Genomic DNA, 19,873 nt, shown 5'->3' on the forward strand with positions numbered 1-19,873 from the left:
GAGGCCACAGCAGTGAGAGGCCCGCGTACTGCCAAAAAAAAAAAAAAAAAAAAAAAAAAAAAAAAAAAAAACCCATGTTAAAAATGAAAGCTAAGTTTCAATAAATTTGGTTCATTAGTGGCATTAGAATGATTCTAAAACAAGCAAAATACTCCATGTCGGCTTGTTTCCTACAACTTTTGAAGTAGGAGGATGTTCAGGATCACCGTCAAAGAAAAATAACAGCTGCAAATGGAGATCATGTGTGGAGAGAAGGCAGCAATCTGGAAACCTTTACAAAAATCACTTGAAGAGAAACAGCAAATGTTTTATTCTATTTGCTTCCCTCCCGCCTTTTTTTTTTTTAAGGTCAGCTTTCTAAAGTCCTGATCCGTTTGATTCATTGAAAACCAATGTGGCCTGATGAAAAGACTATGGGCTACGGTGTCAAAGAAACCTTAAGTTCCAGCTTTTCTACTTATTTCTTCTTGTGACATTGGCCATATTTTTTAACCTCTCCAAGCCTTAGTTTCTTCATCTATAAAGTGGAGATTACACCTATCTTGCAAGGTTACTGTGAGAATTAAAGACAAAGTACATCTAAAGTCTGGGCATAATGGCAAACCCATGACAGCTGCCATTTATTCAGCATAGTGCCTAACCTACGCACTTGAAAGTCTGGGCATAATGGCAAGCCCATGACAGCAGCCATTTATTCAGCATAGTGCCTAGCCTAGACACTTGAAAGTGGCAGCTATCACTAGTTACATATATTTAATCTTTCCCCGTCTTGGGTTCTTGTTCCTTTTAAGGCAGATCTCCTGTCCTTTGTCCTTTTCTAAGTTCCTCTTTGCAACTATATGGTTCCACTTCTGATGTTTGCTGCCCCTTGAAAACCTCATGATAACTAACCTCGGTATAGTCAGGTGGATTGGCAGCAGGAACACTATAAAAAGCATTTTCATTATATTATCTCATTTAATGTGAAATTCACTAGAGACACTAAAATTTGTCATTTTTTAAGGACCAAGTGTATAGTTCCCACGTAAAGGTATAAAAGTATACATATACCCTATAGAAAGAATTATACAAGTATACCTTGAAGATTCTGGGTTTTATATTGTTTAAATTTCAGAATTTTGGATTCTCCCTTAAAAACTGAAGTTTAATTAGTTGATATAAACCAATGCTGGATTTTAACATTCTAATAACCATTAACTGACACCGTCAATCTAATAAAACTATAGGTAACCCATTCTCAAGCTTTTGTCCACTATCCAGAAGAAATCATCAGACTTAAATTTTTCTCTACAAAGAATTCTAAACAAAAACTGTCCTACTTACAAATGCCTAAAAATAAGAATCTACAAAACTAGAGTTGATACAAAACCATATTTGTTTTTAAAATCAACTTAAATAAAGTCTTACCAAATATGGGCTAGTAAGGCAGAAGGTAAACCTGTCTTCAGGAAGATTTCACGGACTTCCAATCCAGACACAAATCCATCCATATCTTTATCAGTTTTCAAGAAGATTTCATCGTATTTAGCTTTTTCTGCAGGGGATACAACCCACTACAGGAAAAAAATATATATATATATAGTATTTCCACCAAAATGAAACAAACTTTGAAGTGTCCCTTTTTCAGCCCATGCCAGTAACTTTCACAAATTCTGTGCAATTCTACCCCACTAACTATAGCAACGGTGTGTCACTTCCATCACACCCCAATTGAAATGCTGTGATGAAGAGAAAACTACAGAATAAAAATATAGGTTAGCTATAGGGACTATAGTTAAAGATGCCCATTTTACTTTTTTTAAGTAATGAGTAAATTCAAGCACAGTTAACTCTTGACTTATGAATGACCACATTAAGACACGTAACTAGGAGAGTCTACATAAACAAAAGATTCAGATAATTCTAAATCTCCATTTTTTTATAGTTTCATTCCCCGTTCTTAACTGTAGCCAAACTGGCTGATCTGCATATTCTGTCATTATTTTCCTTTACTCAACCTAACAAGAAGCAGGTTGTAGGGAAAAAAAAGGCCTTGAACAACCCCACATTGAAAAATTTGATCCCAAAGAATCAAGAGTTAACTAGAGATTAAACAAACAAAACATCTATTAACTTTGCCAGGGCAAGCATGCCAGATTAATATGGAGTATCTTCTTTCTCCAACTTTAATTCCAGGTAGGTCAAGGCAAAGCCAATGAAACATCCATATGACCTAAGTAAGGCCAAATGCAGGACAGGATTATCTGTCTTCTCTAGGACATCACATTATATAGGTTCAACCAGAGGGAGCTCTGAATTTTTGATCCCTTTGATTGCTCCTTCTATCTTCATCAAGCAATCAACTTAAATGCCATGCATTTTGTTTTTTTTAAAAAGTCCTTTAACACTGATAAATCTATACCTGTCTTAACGGTGCTTTGGTAGGTAAAATGCCTACAGGTGGTAAGGAGTGGTAAGGTTCCTTGGCTGATGTTGAAGAGGGGATCAACCGCACAGAGCCTGATATACTGACCGTTTTCCTCTTAGAAGGTGGCACCAAGGCTGGAGGCAAGGACACTGGCACAGGTTCTTTCTCCAATGCGCAGTATACCAAAAACATGGCCTTCAAAACAGATGAACCAGGGTCATATATATTAAAATCATTTAAAAACATCCACCCACGAACTGATTATTGTTCAACAAAAAAGCATCTTCAAGCTGCCTCAAATCCTTTTATTAAGAAATTAGGCTGGGAAGGAAAGAAAGAGGAAAAGAGGGAGAGATGAAAGGAAGGACGGAGAAAAGGAAATAAATCAAAACTAAGCAACTTTTAGGGAGATATCCCAAGCAGTAAAAACTTAGACACACACCCTTCAAGTAAAGGTCTTGTAATGTCAAAAGAAAACATCCTGGGAAAAAAAATATTTGCAAAGAAAGAATTAACTTCCCTAATATATAAAGAATACTTTGATATTAACAGAAAAAACCCCACAAAATCCAGTAGGAAAATGGGCTAAGAGTATGAACAGATACTTTACAGAAAAGTATATATCACAAATGGCCCATCCTTTAACTTATAAAAATATGCTCACTTTCACTCCCAAGAAAATGGCAAGTTAAAACTACATGAAAATACCATTTTCCTTCTAATGGAAAAAGTCCAAAGTTTCATAACACAATTTGTTAGCTAGACTGGGCAAACAGGCACTCTCGTACATTGCTAGTGAGAGCTCAAACTGGTACCAAGACTACTGAAGGGTATTCTGGTAACATCTACCAAATTATTTATTTCCCTTTTGGCTCAGCAATCTGACATCTGGGAGTCTATCCTCAGATATCCTCTACCTGCCTGCATAGGAAATGCTGTATGAAATAGGTTTTTAATTATAGAATTGTTTGTATCGGCACACAAGTGCTCATCAGCAAAGACTGTTTAAAAAACTATGGTATACCCGTACAATGAAATACTATCAACCAAACCAACCCCCCACCCGCCCAAGAAAAAGCAAATCCATGGGAAATATTCTGTATCTTAACTGCGGCAGTACCTTCACAGATATATACAATTGTCAAGACTCATCAAATTATATACTTAAATTGAACGCAGTTCATTGTATGTAAAGTAGTCCTTAATAAAGCTGACCAGAAAAAGAATCATGGAGCCCTCTGTGTGAAAAGATATCCAAGATACTATGTTAACATGAAAAAAGTATAGCAGTGATCAGTGTGTATGTATAATAGTAGTGTGTAACCTTTATGGTAAGGGGATAATAATTATTCATATTTGTTTCTGTTTCCATTAAGAAATTCTAGGAGGATAAACAAGAAAGGAAGGATAAATAAGAATATATAGAGTAGGTGTAAATGGAGCAGTTGAGGGCAAGGATGGGACTGACATTTTTTTCCACTGAATATCTTCTTATATTGTACTGATTTCTGAACCATGAGAATGTATCACCTATTAAAATTATTTTTAATTATTAAATACAAAAACCCCCACATACTTTCTATTTCCAAAAGCTTGAAACTCCAGAAAGAAAACAATCTGGCTAGCACATACTTTTAACCAAATTCACAATATATGTAATATTATTAGCTTGGCACTGAGCTAAAAGAAGTGACTAACATGCACATTAAAGGTCAGCATTCCTCTTGCTACAGATGGGAGTCATTTCCTGGAAAAGTGGTCACTTGAAGCAAAAAAGCTATGTCAGCCATCTGCTGCCAACAGACAACACAGTTTTTCAAAGTTAAAAAAATATATTACTAAGTTCATGTTGCCTTGAAAATAATTTTCCAGACAAAACTGAAGTCAAAAATTTTTTCACCAAGTAAAACAGAAAAAGTGAACAGTATATGGTTGAATTATGATTTTGTTTGTTTTCTTATTATATTGTACTTTATCCTAATCAAAGCATGTCATTGAAACAAATACAGCAGCTAAATCAAATGATGTACAACGCTTGAAACCTGGCCAGCAACTAGTTTTTAAACTGAAATGTACTATGTACTAGCAAATGCATTTGCACAGCTAGAGATAGACACTTAAGTAAGAAGCATTTCATATATCTTTTTGATGATTTCAAGGTAAATGCATCAAAAATAAACCTAAGTTTACTCATGGATAGAGACAGCAGGGAAAGAGGGGACTAGTTTCACTGTTGCAGTCAATTACCACTAGCTGTTCTCTTTCTTTGATTTTTTTTTCATCCTCTATGCTTTTAGGGAGTATTTCTCAAATTTCTGGCCATTAGAATCACCTGGAGGGCTTGTTAAAACACGGGGTTTTGCTTTTGTTTTTGTTTTGCGGTACGCGGGCCTCTCACTGTTGTGGCCTCTCCCGTTGCGGAGCACAGGCTCCGGACGTGCAGGCTCAGCGGCCATGGCTCACGGGCCCAGCCGCTCTGCAGCATGTGGGATCCTCCCGGACCGGGGCACGAACCCATGTCCCTTGCATCGGCAGGCGGACTCTCAACCACTGCACCACCAGGGAAGCGCAACACAGGTTTTTGGACACAACCCCAGAGATTCTTTTTCAGTTGGTTTGAGGTACGGCCTGAGAATTTGCATTTCTAATAAGTTAACTGGTGATGTTGACGTTGTTTATGGGAGACCATACTTTGAGAACCAGTATTTTAGGAGTTTCCTAAGGAGTTTTGTTTGCTCGTTGGTCTACTCAATCAGTTGAACTCCCAGTTTTAATTTCTAATAATAGCAAACTAGGATTAAAGTATCAGATGTTTGTTGTGTTTTCCAAGTAATACGGGTTTCCTTCATCAATTTAGTTCAACAAAACATTTACTGAAAAATTTCTAGCCAGCAGACACTGTGCTAGGCATTACAAATACAGAAGTGATCTCTCATTTTTACAACCCAACAGAAGCAGCAGCAAACACGTAAAAAGTTAATTTCAGTGCAATGTGAACATGTTGAGAAAGAGAGATGTGTAATAAATCTCCAAGTGCCAAAAACTCTTCACATAATGAGGATCCAACAAATGCTACTGACAAAAATTGAGACCACTTTCAGTCTAAGAACTTACCTGACAGAAAAATTTAAGACTTAGTAAGAATGTAAAAACCAATAGATAGATAGGAAGACAGAATACAAGGTAAAAGGAGCATGAGTCTACCTCTCCAAAGAGTAGAGAAGGATAAGAGGGAAACTATAGTGAAGAAACCTGGTGAACACCACCTTAACCAAGTGATGAAGGTTAACATCACCAGTGAAGGCATGTGGACATCATGTAACCCCCCACCCCTGCTAAATGTGACGAGAAAGATATTCTACATCTGTGGTACTCTTTCCAAAAACCCATATCCCCAGTCTAATCATGAGAAAAACATCAGACATACCCAGCTAGTACTCCTAGACAATGTCAAATTAAAAAAAAAAAAAAAACTATCATAGACTAGAGAGACTAAGTAGACATAGCAATTAAATGTAGTGTGGTAGCCTACAAGGGATCCTGGGACATAAAGGAAACACTGGTGAAATGCATATAAAGCCTAGAGTTCAATTAACAGTAATGTACCAATGTTGGTTTTAGTTTTGACATATGTACCATGGCAATGTAATATGTTAATAGTAGGGGAAGTGGGGTGAGGGGTACTGAGGAAATCTCTGTACTCTATCTGCAACTTTTCTGTAAATTTAAAACCATTCCAAAATTTAAAGTTTATTTTTTAAAAAACAAATAAACAAAAAAACAAAAACAGCATGATTGGGACCTCCCTGGTGGCGCAGTGGTTAAGAATCCACCTGCTAATGCAGGGGACATGAGTTCAATCCCTGGTCCGGAAAGATCCCACATGCCATGGAGCAACTAAGCCTGTGCGCCCCAACTACTGAGGCTGTGCTCTACAACCTGCTAGCCACAACTACAAAGCCCACACACCGCAACTACTGAAGCCTACACACCTCTAGGGCTCGCGTGCTACAACCACTGAAGCCTGCGCGCCTAAAGCCCGTGCTCCGTAACAAGAGAAGCCACTGCAATGAGAAGCCCGTGCACCACAACAAAGGGTAGCCCCCGCTCTCGGCAACTAGAGAAAAGCCCACATGCAGCAACAAAGACCCAAGGCAGCAAAAAAAAAAAAAAAAAAAAAAGCAGCATGATCTAGAAGGCCCAGGCTCAGCCCTGGCTCTGCCACTAACTGATCTGCTTAGAGGAGCTAATTTACAGAATCTTGTCCAACTCTAAAAATCTATGAAAAAGCATAAGCATAAGCTCATTTACCAAATAGTAAATTACTAGATTTAGGGGTCTTCCCTTTAAGTTTGAAAGCCATGGTTTCCGGCTCAATAAAACAAAGAACTATTTCATAGAATAGGACTGCATACTGGTGGAACTCATCCCAACAAAGGAAACAATAAACTTTAACATGATTATTAGTCACTTCCCTTGGTTCAATACCAATACCATAATTTTACATACATTTTGAGTTTTCAAACAAATACCAGAGAGGAAAACTTGGCCCATTTGCAAAATGTCCCCTTAATGCCCTGTCAGAGACTCTTTCCTAACCTAAGTCAGAAGTAAAACTCAGGAAGATGTATTTCCAATATCCTTATTCTCTAATCATAGAATTCATCAATGAGCAAATAGAATACCAATAATAGTCACAGACATTTAAAAAAAATCAACATTCAAGGATACAGAAATTATTTTTTAAATCCACTTTATTTTTGTGTGTATACATACACACGCATATGCCCCTCTCAAAAGTCATTTTATGAACTACAGAAGTGATTCCTGAAAGTAAGTCTTCAAAAGTCATTTTAGTTGTGGCCAGAACACCCAAGGCACACTAAGGCCTGACCTTTACAAATTCAGTTAAAAAAAAAAAACAAAAAACCTCCAAGATATTCTAGATTCTGGATTTTTAATTAAACCACTAGGTTTCAGAGAATATAAAAAAGCATTTACATTTGAAAAGAAATAAGGACCGTTCATTAAAGGTTCACAAGGCAAGAGAAGTTATACAAGTTAGAGTATCTCACTAACTTCATTTATTCCAATTAAAAAAGTAAACCGACCAAATATCCCATCTACGCTATAAAAGGAAAGAAAGAATTTGGTTTGATTAAGAATTTTTAAAGATAAGTCTTGAACATGAAGACTCAGGTTCAACCAAGTTTGGGTTCATTAGTGAAATAAGAAGTTATTCTTTTTAAAAATCCATATTGTAATTCAAGAAACCAAATTAGAATTTCTCACTAACTTCATTTTTATTTATTCCCATTCAAAAAATAAACATACACTTTGGCTTTGGGACAAATGCCTGCATGTGGCCACATGTGCAGGAGAAAAGAGCTCCTGTATGCGCCCCAACATCTAAGGAGGGCCATGCTGACTTTTATCCAGGATGTTTTTTTCTTAAATAGCAGCACAGAGCCTTCCTTTTTCTGAATGCTCCCACATGGTTTACTCTCTACTTTCTCAGGGTTTACCAAAGATGACTGTATACAAGCTGCATTAACAAGACCTGGTAACAGGGCTCTTGGGACCTCTGTGCTGTTCCTGCTGGGGCGCCCAGTGAGGAAAACAAGACAAGATGGTGGAGTAGAAGACCTTGAGCTCACTCCTCCCACGAGAACACCAAAATCACAACTAACTGCTGAACAATCATCAATAAAAAAGACTGGAACCTACCAAAAAAAGATATGCTACATCCAAAGACAAAGAGGAAATCACAGCAAGATGGTAGGAGGGGCACACTTGCGATATAATCAAATCCCATACCCCCTAGGTGGGTGACCCACAAACTGGAGATAATTATATCACAGAAGTTCTCCTACAGGAGAGTTCTGAGCCCCACAAGAGGCTCCCCAGCCTGGGGGTCTGGCATCGGGAGGAGGAGCCCCCAGAGCACTTGGCTTTGAAGGTCAGCGGGTCTTGATCGCAGGAATTCCATAGGACTGGGGGAAACAGAAACTTCACTCTTGACGGATGCACACAAGGTCTTATTACCAGGAACCAAGGCAAATGCAGTGAATTCATAGGAGCCTAGGCCAGACCTACCTGTTGGTCTTGGATGGTCTCGTGCAGAGGTGGGTGGTGGCTATGACTCTCTTGGGACATCAAAGCTGGTGGCGAACATACCCAGGAGTGAAGGCTGACATCTTACTTGGGACATTAACACCAAGACCTGGCCTCACCCAACAGCCTATAGGTTCCAGTGCTGGGATGCCTCAGGCCAAACAACCAACGGGGCAGGAACACAGTCCCACCCATCAACAGACAGGCTGCCTAAAGACTTCCTGAGACCACAGCCACCTCCAGACACACCCCCTTGACATGGCCCTGCCCACCAGAGGGCCAATCCAGACACGCCCCTTGACATGGCCCTGCCCACCAGAGGGCCAAGATTCAACTCCACCCACCAGCGGGCAGGGATGTGCCCCTCCCACAAGGAAGCTAGAGCAGCCTCACCCACCAGCGGGCAGACACCAGAAGCAAGAAATATACAGTCCAGTGCCTGTGGAACTCAGCCTGCAAACAAAGGTCAGAACCTACCCTGGGACCAGCTGGTCCCTGGTCATTGGGTGATGAGGGGGGGGCTGTACTGCTGGGACACATAGGACCTCCCCTATAGAGGGCCATTTCTCCAAGGTCAAGATGTATAACTAACCTTCCACATACATAAAAATACAAATAGAACCTTAGACAAAATGAGATGACAGAGGAATATGTTCCAGACAAAGGAACAAGATAAAACCCCAGAAAAACAACTAAGTGACGTGGAGATAGGCAATCTACCCAAGAAAGAGTTCAGAGCAATGATCGTAAAGATGACCCAAGAACTCAGGAAAAGAATGCATGCACAAAGTGAGAAGTTAAAAGAAGTTTTCAACAAAGAATTAGAAAAAATAAAGAACAACCAGAGTTGAAGAATACAATAATTGAAATAAAAAATAAACTAGAAGGAATCAACAGAAGAATAAATGAGGCAAAAGGATGGATAAGGGAGCTGTAAGACAGGGTGCCAGAAATCACTGCCACAGAACAGAATAAAGAAAAAAGTCTGAAGAGAAACGAGAACAGTTTAAGAGACCTCTGGGACAACATCAAATGCACCAACATTAACATTATAGGGGTCCCAGAAGGAGAAGAGAGAGAAAGGGCCTGAGAAGATACCTGAAGAGATAATAGCTGAAAACTTTCCTAACATGGGAAAGGAAGCAGTCACCCAAGTCCAGGAAGCACAGAGAGTACCATACAGCATCAACCCAAGGAGGAACATGCCAAGACACACAGTAATCAAATTGACAAAAATTAAAGAGAAAGAAAAAATATTAAAAGCAACAAGTGAAAAGCAACAAATAACATACAAGGGAATCCCCATAAGGTTATCAGCTGACTTTTCAGCAGAAATTCTGCAGCCCAGAAGGGAGTGGCATGATACCTTTAAAGTGATGGAAAAGAAAAACCTACAACTGAAAATACTCTACCCAGCAAGGCTCTTTTTCAGATTTGATGGAGAAATCAAAAGCTTTACAGACAAGCAAAAGCTAAAAGAATTCAGTAACACCAAACCAGCTTTATGAAAAATGCTAAAGGAACTTCTCTAGGTGGAAAAGAAAAGGGCAAAATGAGAAACAAGAAAATTAAGAAATGGGAAAGCTCACTGGTTAAAGCAAACCTACAGTAAAGGTAGGAAATCATCCACACACAAATATTATATCTAAAACAAAAATCACAAGAGGAGAATACAAAAGCAGGATATCTGAAATGCACTTGAAATAAAAAGATGAGCAACTTAAAACAATCATGGAAATATATATAGACTGCTATACCAAATCCTCATGGTAACCACAAACCAAAAATCTATAATAGATATACACATATGTAAGTAAAAAGGAATCCAAGCACAACACTAAGGAAGGTCATCAAATCACAAGAGAGACGAGAACAAAAGAGGAAAGGCAGAAAAAAGACCTACAAAGACAAACCCAAAACAATTAACAAAATGGCAGTAAGGGGCTTCCCTGGTGGCGCAGTGGTTGGGAGTCCGCCTGCCGGTGCGGGGGGTGCGGGTTCGTGCCCTGGTCCGGAAGGGTCCCGCGTGCCGCGGAGCGGCTGGGCCCGTGGCCGCTGGGCCTGCGCGTCCGGAGCCTGTGCTCCATGGTGGGAGAGGCCGCGGCAGTGAGAGGCCCGCGTACCGCAAAAAAAAAAAAATGGCAGTAAGAACATACCTATCAATAATTACCTTAAATGAAAATGGATTAAAAGCTCCAACCAAAAGACACAGACTGGCTGAATGGTACAAAAACAAGACCCAAATATACGCCATCTACAAGAGACCCACTTCAGATCTACAGACACATACAGACTGAAAGTGAGAGGATAAAAAAAAGGTATTCCCTGTAAATGGGAATCAGAGAAAAGCTGGAGTAGCAATACTCAAATCAGACAAAATAGACTTTAAAATAAAGAATGTTACAAGAGACAAGGAAGGACACCACATAATGATCAAGGGATCAATCCAAGAAGAAGATATAACAGTTATAAATATATATGCACCCAACATAAGAAGCACCTCAATACATAAGGCAACTGCTAACAGCTATAAAAGAGGAAACTGACAGTAACACAATAATAGTGGGGGACTTTTTCTGTTTTGTTTTTTTTTTTAGTGGGGGACTTTAACACCTCACTTACACCAATGGACGTATCATCCAAAATGAAAATAAATAAGGAAACAGAAGCTTTAAATGGCACAATAGACCAGACAGATTTAATTGATATTTATAGGACATTCCATCCAAAAACAGCAGATTACAATTTCTTCTCAAGTGCGCATGGAACATTCTCCAGGATAGATCACATGCTGGGCTACAAAGCAAGCCTCGGTAAATTTAAGAAAACTGAAATTGTATCAAGCATCTGTCTTTCCAATCACAACCCTATGAGATTAGAAATCAACTATAAGAAAAAAACTGCAAAAAACACAAACACGTGGAGGCTAAACAGTATGCTACTAAACAACCAACGGATCACTGAAGAAGACAAAGAGAAAATTAAAAAATACCTAGAGATAAATGAAAATGAAAACATGATGATCTAAAACCTACCAGATGCAGCAAAGGCAGTTCTATGAGAGAAGTCTACAGCAATACAAGCTTACCTCAGGAAACAAGAAAAGTCTCAAATAAACACCTAACCTTACACCTAAAGCAACTAGTGAAATCAGAACAAACAAAACCCAAAGTTAGTAGAAGGAAAGAAGTCATAAAGATCAGAGCAGAAATAAATAGAGACCAAAAGGAAAAAAAAAAAAGGATCAACAGAACTAAAACCTAGTTCTTTGAAAACATAAACAGAATTGATAAAACTTTAGCCAGACTCATCAAGAAAAAAAGGAACAGGGCACAAATCAATAAAATTAGAAATGAAACAAGACAAATTACAACAGGCAACACAGAAATACAAAGGACCATAAAAGACTACTACAAGCAACTTTATGACAATAAAATGGACAACCTAGAAGAAATGGACAAATTCTTAGAAAGGTACAATCTCCAAAGACTGAACCAGAAAGAAATAGAAAATATGAACAGACCAAATACAAGTACTGAAATTGAATCTGTGATTGAAAAACTCCCAACAAAGTCCAAGACCAATAGCTTCATAGGTGAATTCTATCAAAAATTCAAAGAAGAGTTAACACCTATCCTTCTGAAACTACTCGAAAAAATTGCAGAGGAAGGACCACTTCCAAACTCATCCTATGAGACCACCATCACCCTGATACCAAAACCAGACGAAGATATCACAAAAAAAGAAAATTACAGGACTTGCCTTGTGGTCCAGTGGGTAAGACTCCATGCTCCCAATGCAGGGGGCCCAGGTTCAATCCCTGGTCAGGGAACTAGATCCCACATGCATGCTGCAACTAAGAGTTCGCATGCCGCAACTAAGAAGTCTGCATGCTGCAACTAAGAGTCCACATGCCACAACTAAGAAGCCCACATGCTGCAATGAAAATCCCACATTCTGCAACCAAGACCTGGAGCAGCCAAAATAATAAATAAATAATAAAAGAAAATTACAGGCCAATATCACTGATGAACACAAAAATACTCAACAAAATACTATTAAACCAAATCCAACAATACATTAAAAGGATCATATACCATGATGAACTGGGATTTAACCCAGGGTGGCAAGGATTTTTCAATATACACAAATCAATCAGTGTGATACACCACATTAACAAATGGAAGACTAAAAACCATATGATCAGCTTAATAGATACCAAAATAGCTTTTAACAAAATTCAACATCCATTTATGATAAAAACTCTCCAGAAAGTGGGCATAGCAGGGACCTACCTCAACGTAATAAAGGCCATATATGACAAATTCACAGGCAACATCACACTCAATGGTGAAAAGCTGAAAGCATTTCCTGTAAGATCAGGAAAAAGACAAGGATGTCCACTCTCACCACTGTTATTCAACACAGTTTTGGAAGTCCTAGCCACAGCAATCAGAAAAGAAAAAGAAATAAAAAGAATTCATACTGGAAAAGAAGTAGTAAAACTGTCACTGTTTGCAGATGACATGATATCATACATATCATACATTTATCATAGAAAAATCCTAAAGACACTACCAGAAAACTACTACAGCTCATCAATGAATTCAGTAAAGGTACAGGATACAAAATTAATACACAGGAATCCACTGCATTTCTGTACACTAACAAAGAAAGGTTAGAAAGAGAAATTAAGGAAACAATTCCATTTACTATTGCATCAAAAAGAATAAAATACCAGGGATAAACCTACTTAAGGAGGCAAAAAACCTGTAATCCAAAAACTGTAAGTATCTGAGGAAAGAAATCAAAGATGACACAAATAAATGGAAAGATATACCATGTTCTTGGATTGGAAGAATCAATATTGTTAAAATGACTGTACTACCCAAGGCAATCTACAGATTCAATGTAATCCCTATCAAATCACCAAAGGCATTTTTTATAGAACTAGAACAAAAAATTTTTTTAATTTATATGGAAATACAAAAGACCCCGAATAGCCAAAGCAATCTTGAGAAAGAAAAACGGAGCTGGAGGAACCAGGCTCCCTGAGTTTAGACTATACAACAAAGCTACAGCAATCAAAGCAGTATGGTACTGGCACAAAAACAGAAATATAGATCAATGGAACAGGGTAGAAAGCCCAGAAATAAACCCATACACATACGGTCAGCTAATCTACAACAAAGGAGGCAAGAATATGCAATGGAGAAAAGACAGTCTCTTCAATAAGTGGTGCTGGGAAAACTGGACACTTACAAATAAAAGAATGAAATTAAAACATTCTCAGGACTTCCCTGGTGGTCCAGTGGTAAAGAATCCACCTTCCAAGGCAGGGGAAACAGGTTCGATTCTTGGTCGGGGACTAAGATCCCACAGGCCACAGGGCAACTAAGCCCACGCACAACTACTGAGCGCATGTGCCTCAACAAGAGAGCCTGCATGCCGCAAACTACAGAGCCCACGCACTCTGGAGCCCGCGTGCCACTAGAGAGAGAAAACCCACATACCACAACTAGAAAAAAGCCCACATACTGCAACTAGAGAGAAGCCCATGCACCACAACTAGAGAGAAGCCCACGTACTGCAACGAAGACCTGACGCAGACATAAATTAATTAATTAAATATTTTTTTAAAAAAATCAGAACATTCTCTAACACCATACCATACACAAAAATAAACTCAAAATGGATTAAAGAACTAAATGTAAGACCTGAAACCATAAAACTCGTAGGGGAAAACATAGGCAGAACATTCTGACACAAATCGCAGCAGTATCTTGTTGGATCCGTATTCTGGAGAAATGGAAATAAAAACAAAAATAAACAAATGGGACCTAATGAAACTTAAAAGCTTTTGCACAGCAAAGGAAACCAGAAACAAGACGAAAAGACAACCTATGGAATAGGAGAAAATATTTGCAAACGATGTGACCAAAAAGGGATTAATCTCTAAAATATACAAACAGTTCATACAGCTCAATATTAAAGAAAAAACAACCCAATCAGAAAATGAGTAGAAGACATAAATAGACATTTCTCCAAGGAAGACATACAAATGGCCAAAAGGCACATTTAAAGATGCTCAACATCGCTAATTATTAGAGAAATGCAAACGAAAACTACAGAATGAGGTATCACCTCACACTGGGCGTAATGGCCAACAACAAAAAGTCTACAAATAAAAAATGCTGGAGAGGGTGTGGAGAAAAAAGAACCCTCCTACACTGTGGAAATGTAAACTGGTACAGTCATTACAGAGAACAGTATGGAGGCTCCTTAAAAACTAAAAACAGAGCTACCATATGATCCTACAATCCCACTACTGGGCACATATCTGGAGAAAAACATAATTTGAAAAGATGAGTGCACCCCAATGTTCACTGCAGCACTATTTAAAATAGCCAAGACATGGAAGCAACCTAAGTGTCTTTTGACAGATGAATGGATAAGGAAGATGTGGTGTACATATACAATGGAATATTATTCAGCCATAAAAAAGAATGAAGTAATTCCATTTGCAGTGACATAGATGGACCTAGAGATTATCATACTAAATGAAGTAAGTTAGACAAAGACAAATATCATATGATATCACTTATATCTGGAATCCAAAAAAATGATACAAATGAACTTATTTACAAAACAGAAAAGACTCACAGACATAGAAAACAAACTTATGGTTACCAAAGGCAGGGGTATAAATTAGGAGTTTTAATTAGGATTAAAATATACGTACTACTATATATAAAATAGATAACCAACAAGGACCTACTGTATAGCATAAGGAACTATGTTCAATATCTTGTAATAACCTATAATGGAAGAGAATGTTGAAAAAGAATATATATATTTATATATATATGTATAACTGAATCACATTGCTGTACACCTGAAACTAACACAACATTGTAAATCAACTAGATTTCAATTAAAAATTTTTTTAATATTTATTTATTTATTTGGCTGCGCCAGGTCTTAGCTGCAGCCTGTGGGATCTTCGTTGCCAGTGTGGGATCTCCGTTGTGGCATGTGGGATCTAGTTCCCTGATCAGGGATCAAACCCAGGCCCCCTGCATTGGGAGCATGGAGTCTTAGCCACTGGACCACCAGGGAAGTCCCTCAATAAAAAATTTTTTTAAAAATAAAATATAATAAACACAGAGCAGATACTGGGTCTTTAAAACAAACATAAAGCACCATTTTATCTAAAAGAAAATGGGGGGACTTCCCTGGTGGTCCAGTGCTTAAGACTCCGTGCTCACAATGCAGGGGGCCCAATTCCTGCTCAGGAAACTAGATCCCACATGCCACAACGAAGAGTTCACATGCCACAACGAAGAGTTCACATGCCACAACTAAAGATCCCACATATCACAACTAAAAAGATCCCGCATGCCGCAACTAAGAGCCCACGTGCCACAACTAAAGATCCCACGTGCCACAACAAAGACCACGTGTGCAGCAATGAAGATGCCGTGTGCCACAACTAAGACCCAGTGCAGCCAAATAAATAAATAAATATTAAAAGAAAATGGGTAAGAGGACTTTGCTGGTGGTCCAGTAGTTAAGAGTCCACCTGCTGATGCAGGGGACGCAGGTTCAATCCCACTAAGATCCCACATGCCATGGGACAACTAAGCCCATGCACTCTAGAGCTCATGTGCCACAACTAGAGAGCCCACATGCCACAACTACTGGGCCTGCAGCCACAACTAGAGAGCCCGTGTGCCACAACTAGAGAGCCCATGAGTGCAACTGCTGAGTCCACGTGCCACAACTAGAGAGAAGTCCATGTACTGGCACGAAGAGCCCGCGCACCACAATGAAAGACTCTGCATGCCACAATGAAGATCCCGCATGCTGAAACTAAGACCCCACAAGCCAAATAAATAAATAATTTTTTTAAACAGGTAAGAATTTTAGAGTTAAATCTTAAGCATAAATACTGTCATGTTCAATAGTTTTGATTAATTAGTAAAATAATACATAACAAGAAAGGAAAAAATACTATGTTATACTTCAACAAACCAAAAATCGACAAAGTATAAACTGTCATAATCCAAAAGAACTGATCATATGAATAAGCACATTATCTTTACTTATTTAGGAACATAATTTAAAATGTTTATAGAGTTTAGTTATTCTACTGTTGCAAAAGCATTTAAAAAATTACTTCAATTTTCAAAGGAACCCTTAAAAAATTCAGTTTTTAAAAATACTGATGCTAGGGGCTTCCCTGGTGGCGCAGTGGTTGAGAGTCTGCCTGCCGATGCAGGGGACACGGGTTCATGCTCCAGTCCAGGAAGATTCCGCATGCCGCAGAGCGGCTGGGCCCGTGAGCCATGGCCGCCGAGCCTGCACGTCCGGAGCCTGTGCTCCGCATCGGGAGAGGCCACAACAGTGAGAGGCCCGCGTACCACACACACACACAAAAAAGTACTGATGCTAAATAAAGATCAGTGACTTGCAGGCTCAGTTACATTGGTTATGTTGTAGCAATTAAATTTTTTTAAAATAGTATGGACTATATTAGCCTCAGTCACGAAAGTAAAAAGATGGAAAAAGATTTATCAGGCAAATTCTACCAGAAGAATGCTAGTGAGACTATTAATACTGACAAAAGGAAATTAAATTAAAATTGACAAAGGAAACCCTAGAACCAAAAGAATTAAATTAACTGAGTAAAATCTAGAATTTTAGTTACAAAAAATGTTCTAAAATCTTCTGAGGTTGGGAGGCGAAGGAGAAAGAAGTGAAAATAATCTAAAGGTCTTATTTTACTTGAATGAGGGCTAACAATCTTTTTTTCAAATACTGGAGCAATAAGTATGGTAAGTACAAGGAAGGGTATATTAACCATTAATGGAATAGATATTATAACAGAATTTCCAAATTAATTAAAGGGGGGAAATGAATGAATCACAACTTGATAACTAGCAACAATAAGGAAGAGGAAAAAAGAGAAAATAATAATGTAAAATAAATAGGATCTGGTAGGGGGAATAAAATCAATACACAGCTCATTATCTTAAAAGACAAAAACTGTCAAATTAGGTAAAAAATTAAAATCGGCAGTGACGTTTTTAAGAGATACATTTTAAGCATAGAAATATCAAGTAATCCAAATAAAAAGAGAGCAGAAGCAGTATTAATATCACACAAGCTGGAATTCAAAATTAAAGGCACTAAGCAGGATAAAGTTCGAAAAAAATTCTGAGGAATGCACATAGAAGGAAATCAAACGTGGTGAAATGGTTAAAATTAGTAAATCTAGGAGAAGGTATATGGATGTTCATTAATTTTTAAAGTAGTAATTTCCTACAAATGTGTGTTTATTCTTAAATTATTCTTTTAATGAAAATTTACTTTCATTACAAAAAAAAAAAGTTGCCTAGGAGAAGGCTTCAGGGCATAAGGTAAACTGTGTTTACTCACTTACCTCAGGAAATACTACTGTTTTATCAAATGAAGATAATGCTATTGTCTACCTAGCTTAACTATGCTTATACAAATGCTCCTTTGAAATTTTTAATTTTTGTCTTTATAAGGAAAAAAATTTCTATTTCTGTATATGTTTTTTCAAATGTGATAAGATGTGTTCTGCCTATTTTGTTTCACTCCTAGGATATAAACAGAATAAAATTTATGAAAGGGCAAAAAAAAGAAAAGTAAGGACAAAGAGAAACTGAAGTGTAGTCAATAAAATCAGTATAATGGATTTACAGAAGTCTAATATCTTCTGAACAGAAATGTTGACATATCCAGGAAACACATGTAAAAACAGGTTGCAACCTTGGTAACAAAGAAAACCTTAACACAATTTTAAAGACCACATTCACCAGCCAAAATCTAATCAAGCTGAAAGTATATACAAAGGTAATAAAAACCAAACAAACTAACTACTTTGAAATTAAAAAGCATATTCCTAAACAGATGACCAAGGAAAATTTAAAAATTATCTAAAAAGGAGTGAAAAGGAGAACACGTTGTACCAATATCTATGTAATCCAGCTAAATCTGTATTTAGAGGAAAATACGTCCTTTAACTGTTTTCCATATTAAAGATGATAAAAAAACAAAGGGACTTAGTACTTATCTTCAGAAATTTTCTTAAAAGTAAATCAAAACAAACTGGAAAGAAGGAATTAAGATAAAAGTGGAAAAGAATGAAACAGAAAGTCAAAACAAAATAGAAAAGATAAATAAATCCAAAAGATGGCTCTTTTAAAAGATCAATAGGCCAGAAAAAATCCAATTAAACAAAGAATGAGAAGAAGCAAAAATACATAAGATTTGGAAACAAAGGAACCCAACCATAAACCCAGAAGAGATTAAAGAATAGTGCAAATCTGTGGCAAATCTGAAAGTCAAAGAAATGGACAATTTCTTAGCAAAATAGAGAAAATTTGAAAAGATTAATTTCCAAATAAGAGATTCAAGGGGGGATTAGAGATTTACCATTCATGAGTTCACAGCAGAGTTTTATCTAACCTTTAAGGAAGCCATGAAAACGACTCTATGTGGAATTAACTAACCAGTTACTTAGGATAACATGTCTTCAGATAAGATGTCAAAACTTTCTCTGCCTTCATAAATGACGTGAAACTATTATGTTATTCATCTTTTCCTTTAATCAAATAAATGTGAAAATTCAGGGATTATATTTGAAGTAAAGTCATTCCACAGCAGAAGTAGGTACTGAGATGCCTAGTCACGTTGAGATTCAAAAGATTATACTCAGCATCTTTAGAGTACATTATCCAAAGCATGTATTCTTATGTACCTTAAAGTCAAATAAAATGAAGATGGCAAAAACATTCATTATCCATTTGTTTAATAATATTTATTGACTACCTATAAATTCTAGGTAAATAGAGTCATACAATCAATTTTAAGAGAAATGTAGTTTACCTCTAAAGGTAAACAAAAAGGGGAAATTTTCACTTGAGAAAACCATTAAGATGTTTAAGATTTCAAAAGCATTATGTTACTTACAACTGCAAACTCATCTCTGTCAAGCATTCCATCATGGTCAATATCACTCAACTCCCAAACCTTAAAAAGAAAAGAATTAGGAAAGATTAACATTCTTTCATTTCACGTGCTAACTGTATACACCCAATACCTAAATGGAGGAAAAAGTTTTGCCTAAACATCATAACATCTATTTCTCTGAGAAATTTCAATTATGCTGACCATTTTATTAAATCACTATTATATGCTATATTAACATTACTGTAAAAAGAAATAATAATTCTTGATACCAAGTATTTTTAAACAGAAATTCCTTTGCAAATTTTTAAAGAAAATATTTTGTTCCTCTCAAGTAAGAAAACAATTATGTAA

General features: G+C 37.4%; 1 protein-coding gene across 1 annotated transcript in view; it reads right to left on the reverse strand.

Moving 5' to 3' along the window:
• EPS15 (epidermal growth factor receptor pathway substrate 15) overlaps positions 1-19,873 on the reverse strand; it is a 170,222-nt gene that overhangs the window by 94,102 nt on the left and 56,247 nt on the right. Inside the window, exons 8-10 of the mRNA XM_082613362.1 lie at positions 19,523-19,582; positions 2,513-2,602; positions 1,408-1,553 (exon numbers count right to left, since the gene is read on the reverse strand). Of these exons, the coding sequence (XP_082469488.1) occupies positions 1,408-1,553; positions 2,513-2,602; positions 19,523-19,582 (296 nt within the window). The remainder of the gene's footprint in view (positions 1-1,407; positions 1,554-2,512; positions 2,603-19,522; positions 19,583-19,873) is intronic.

Source organism: Mesoplodon mirus (assembly GCF_964341445.2).
Source record: "Mesoplodon mirus genome assembly, chromosome: 3".
Taxonomy (NCBI): Eukaryota; Metazoa; Chordata; class Mammalia; order Artiodactyla; family Ziphiidae; genus Mesoplodon; species Mesoplodon mirus.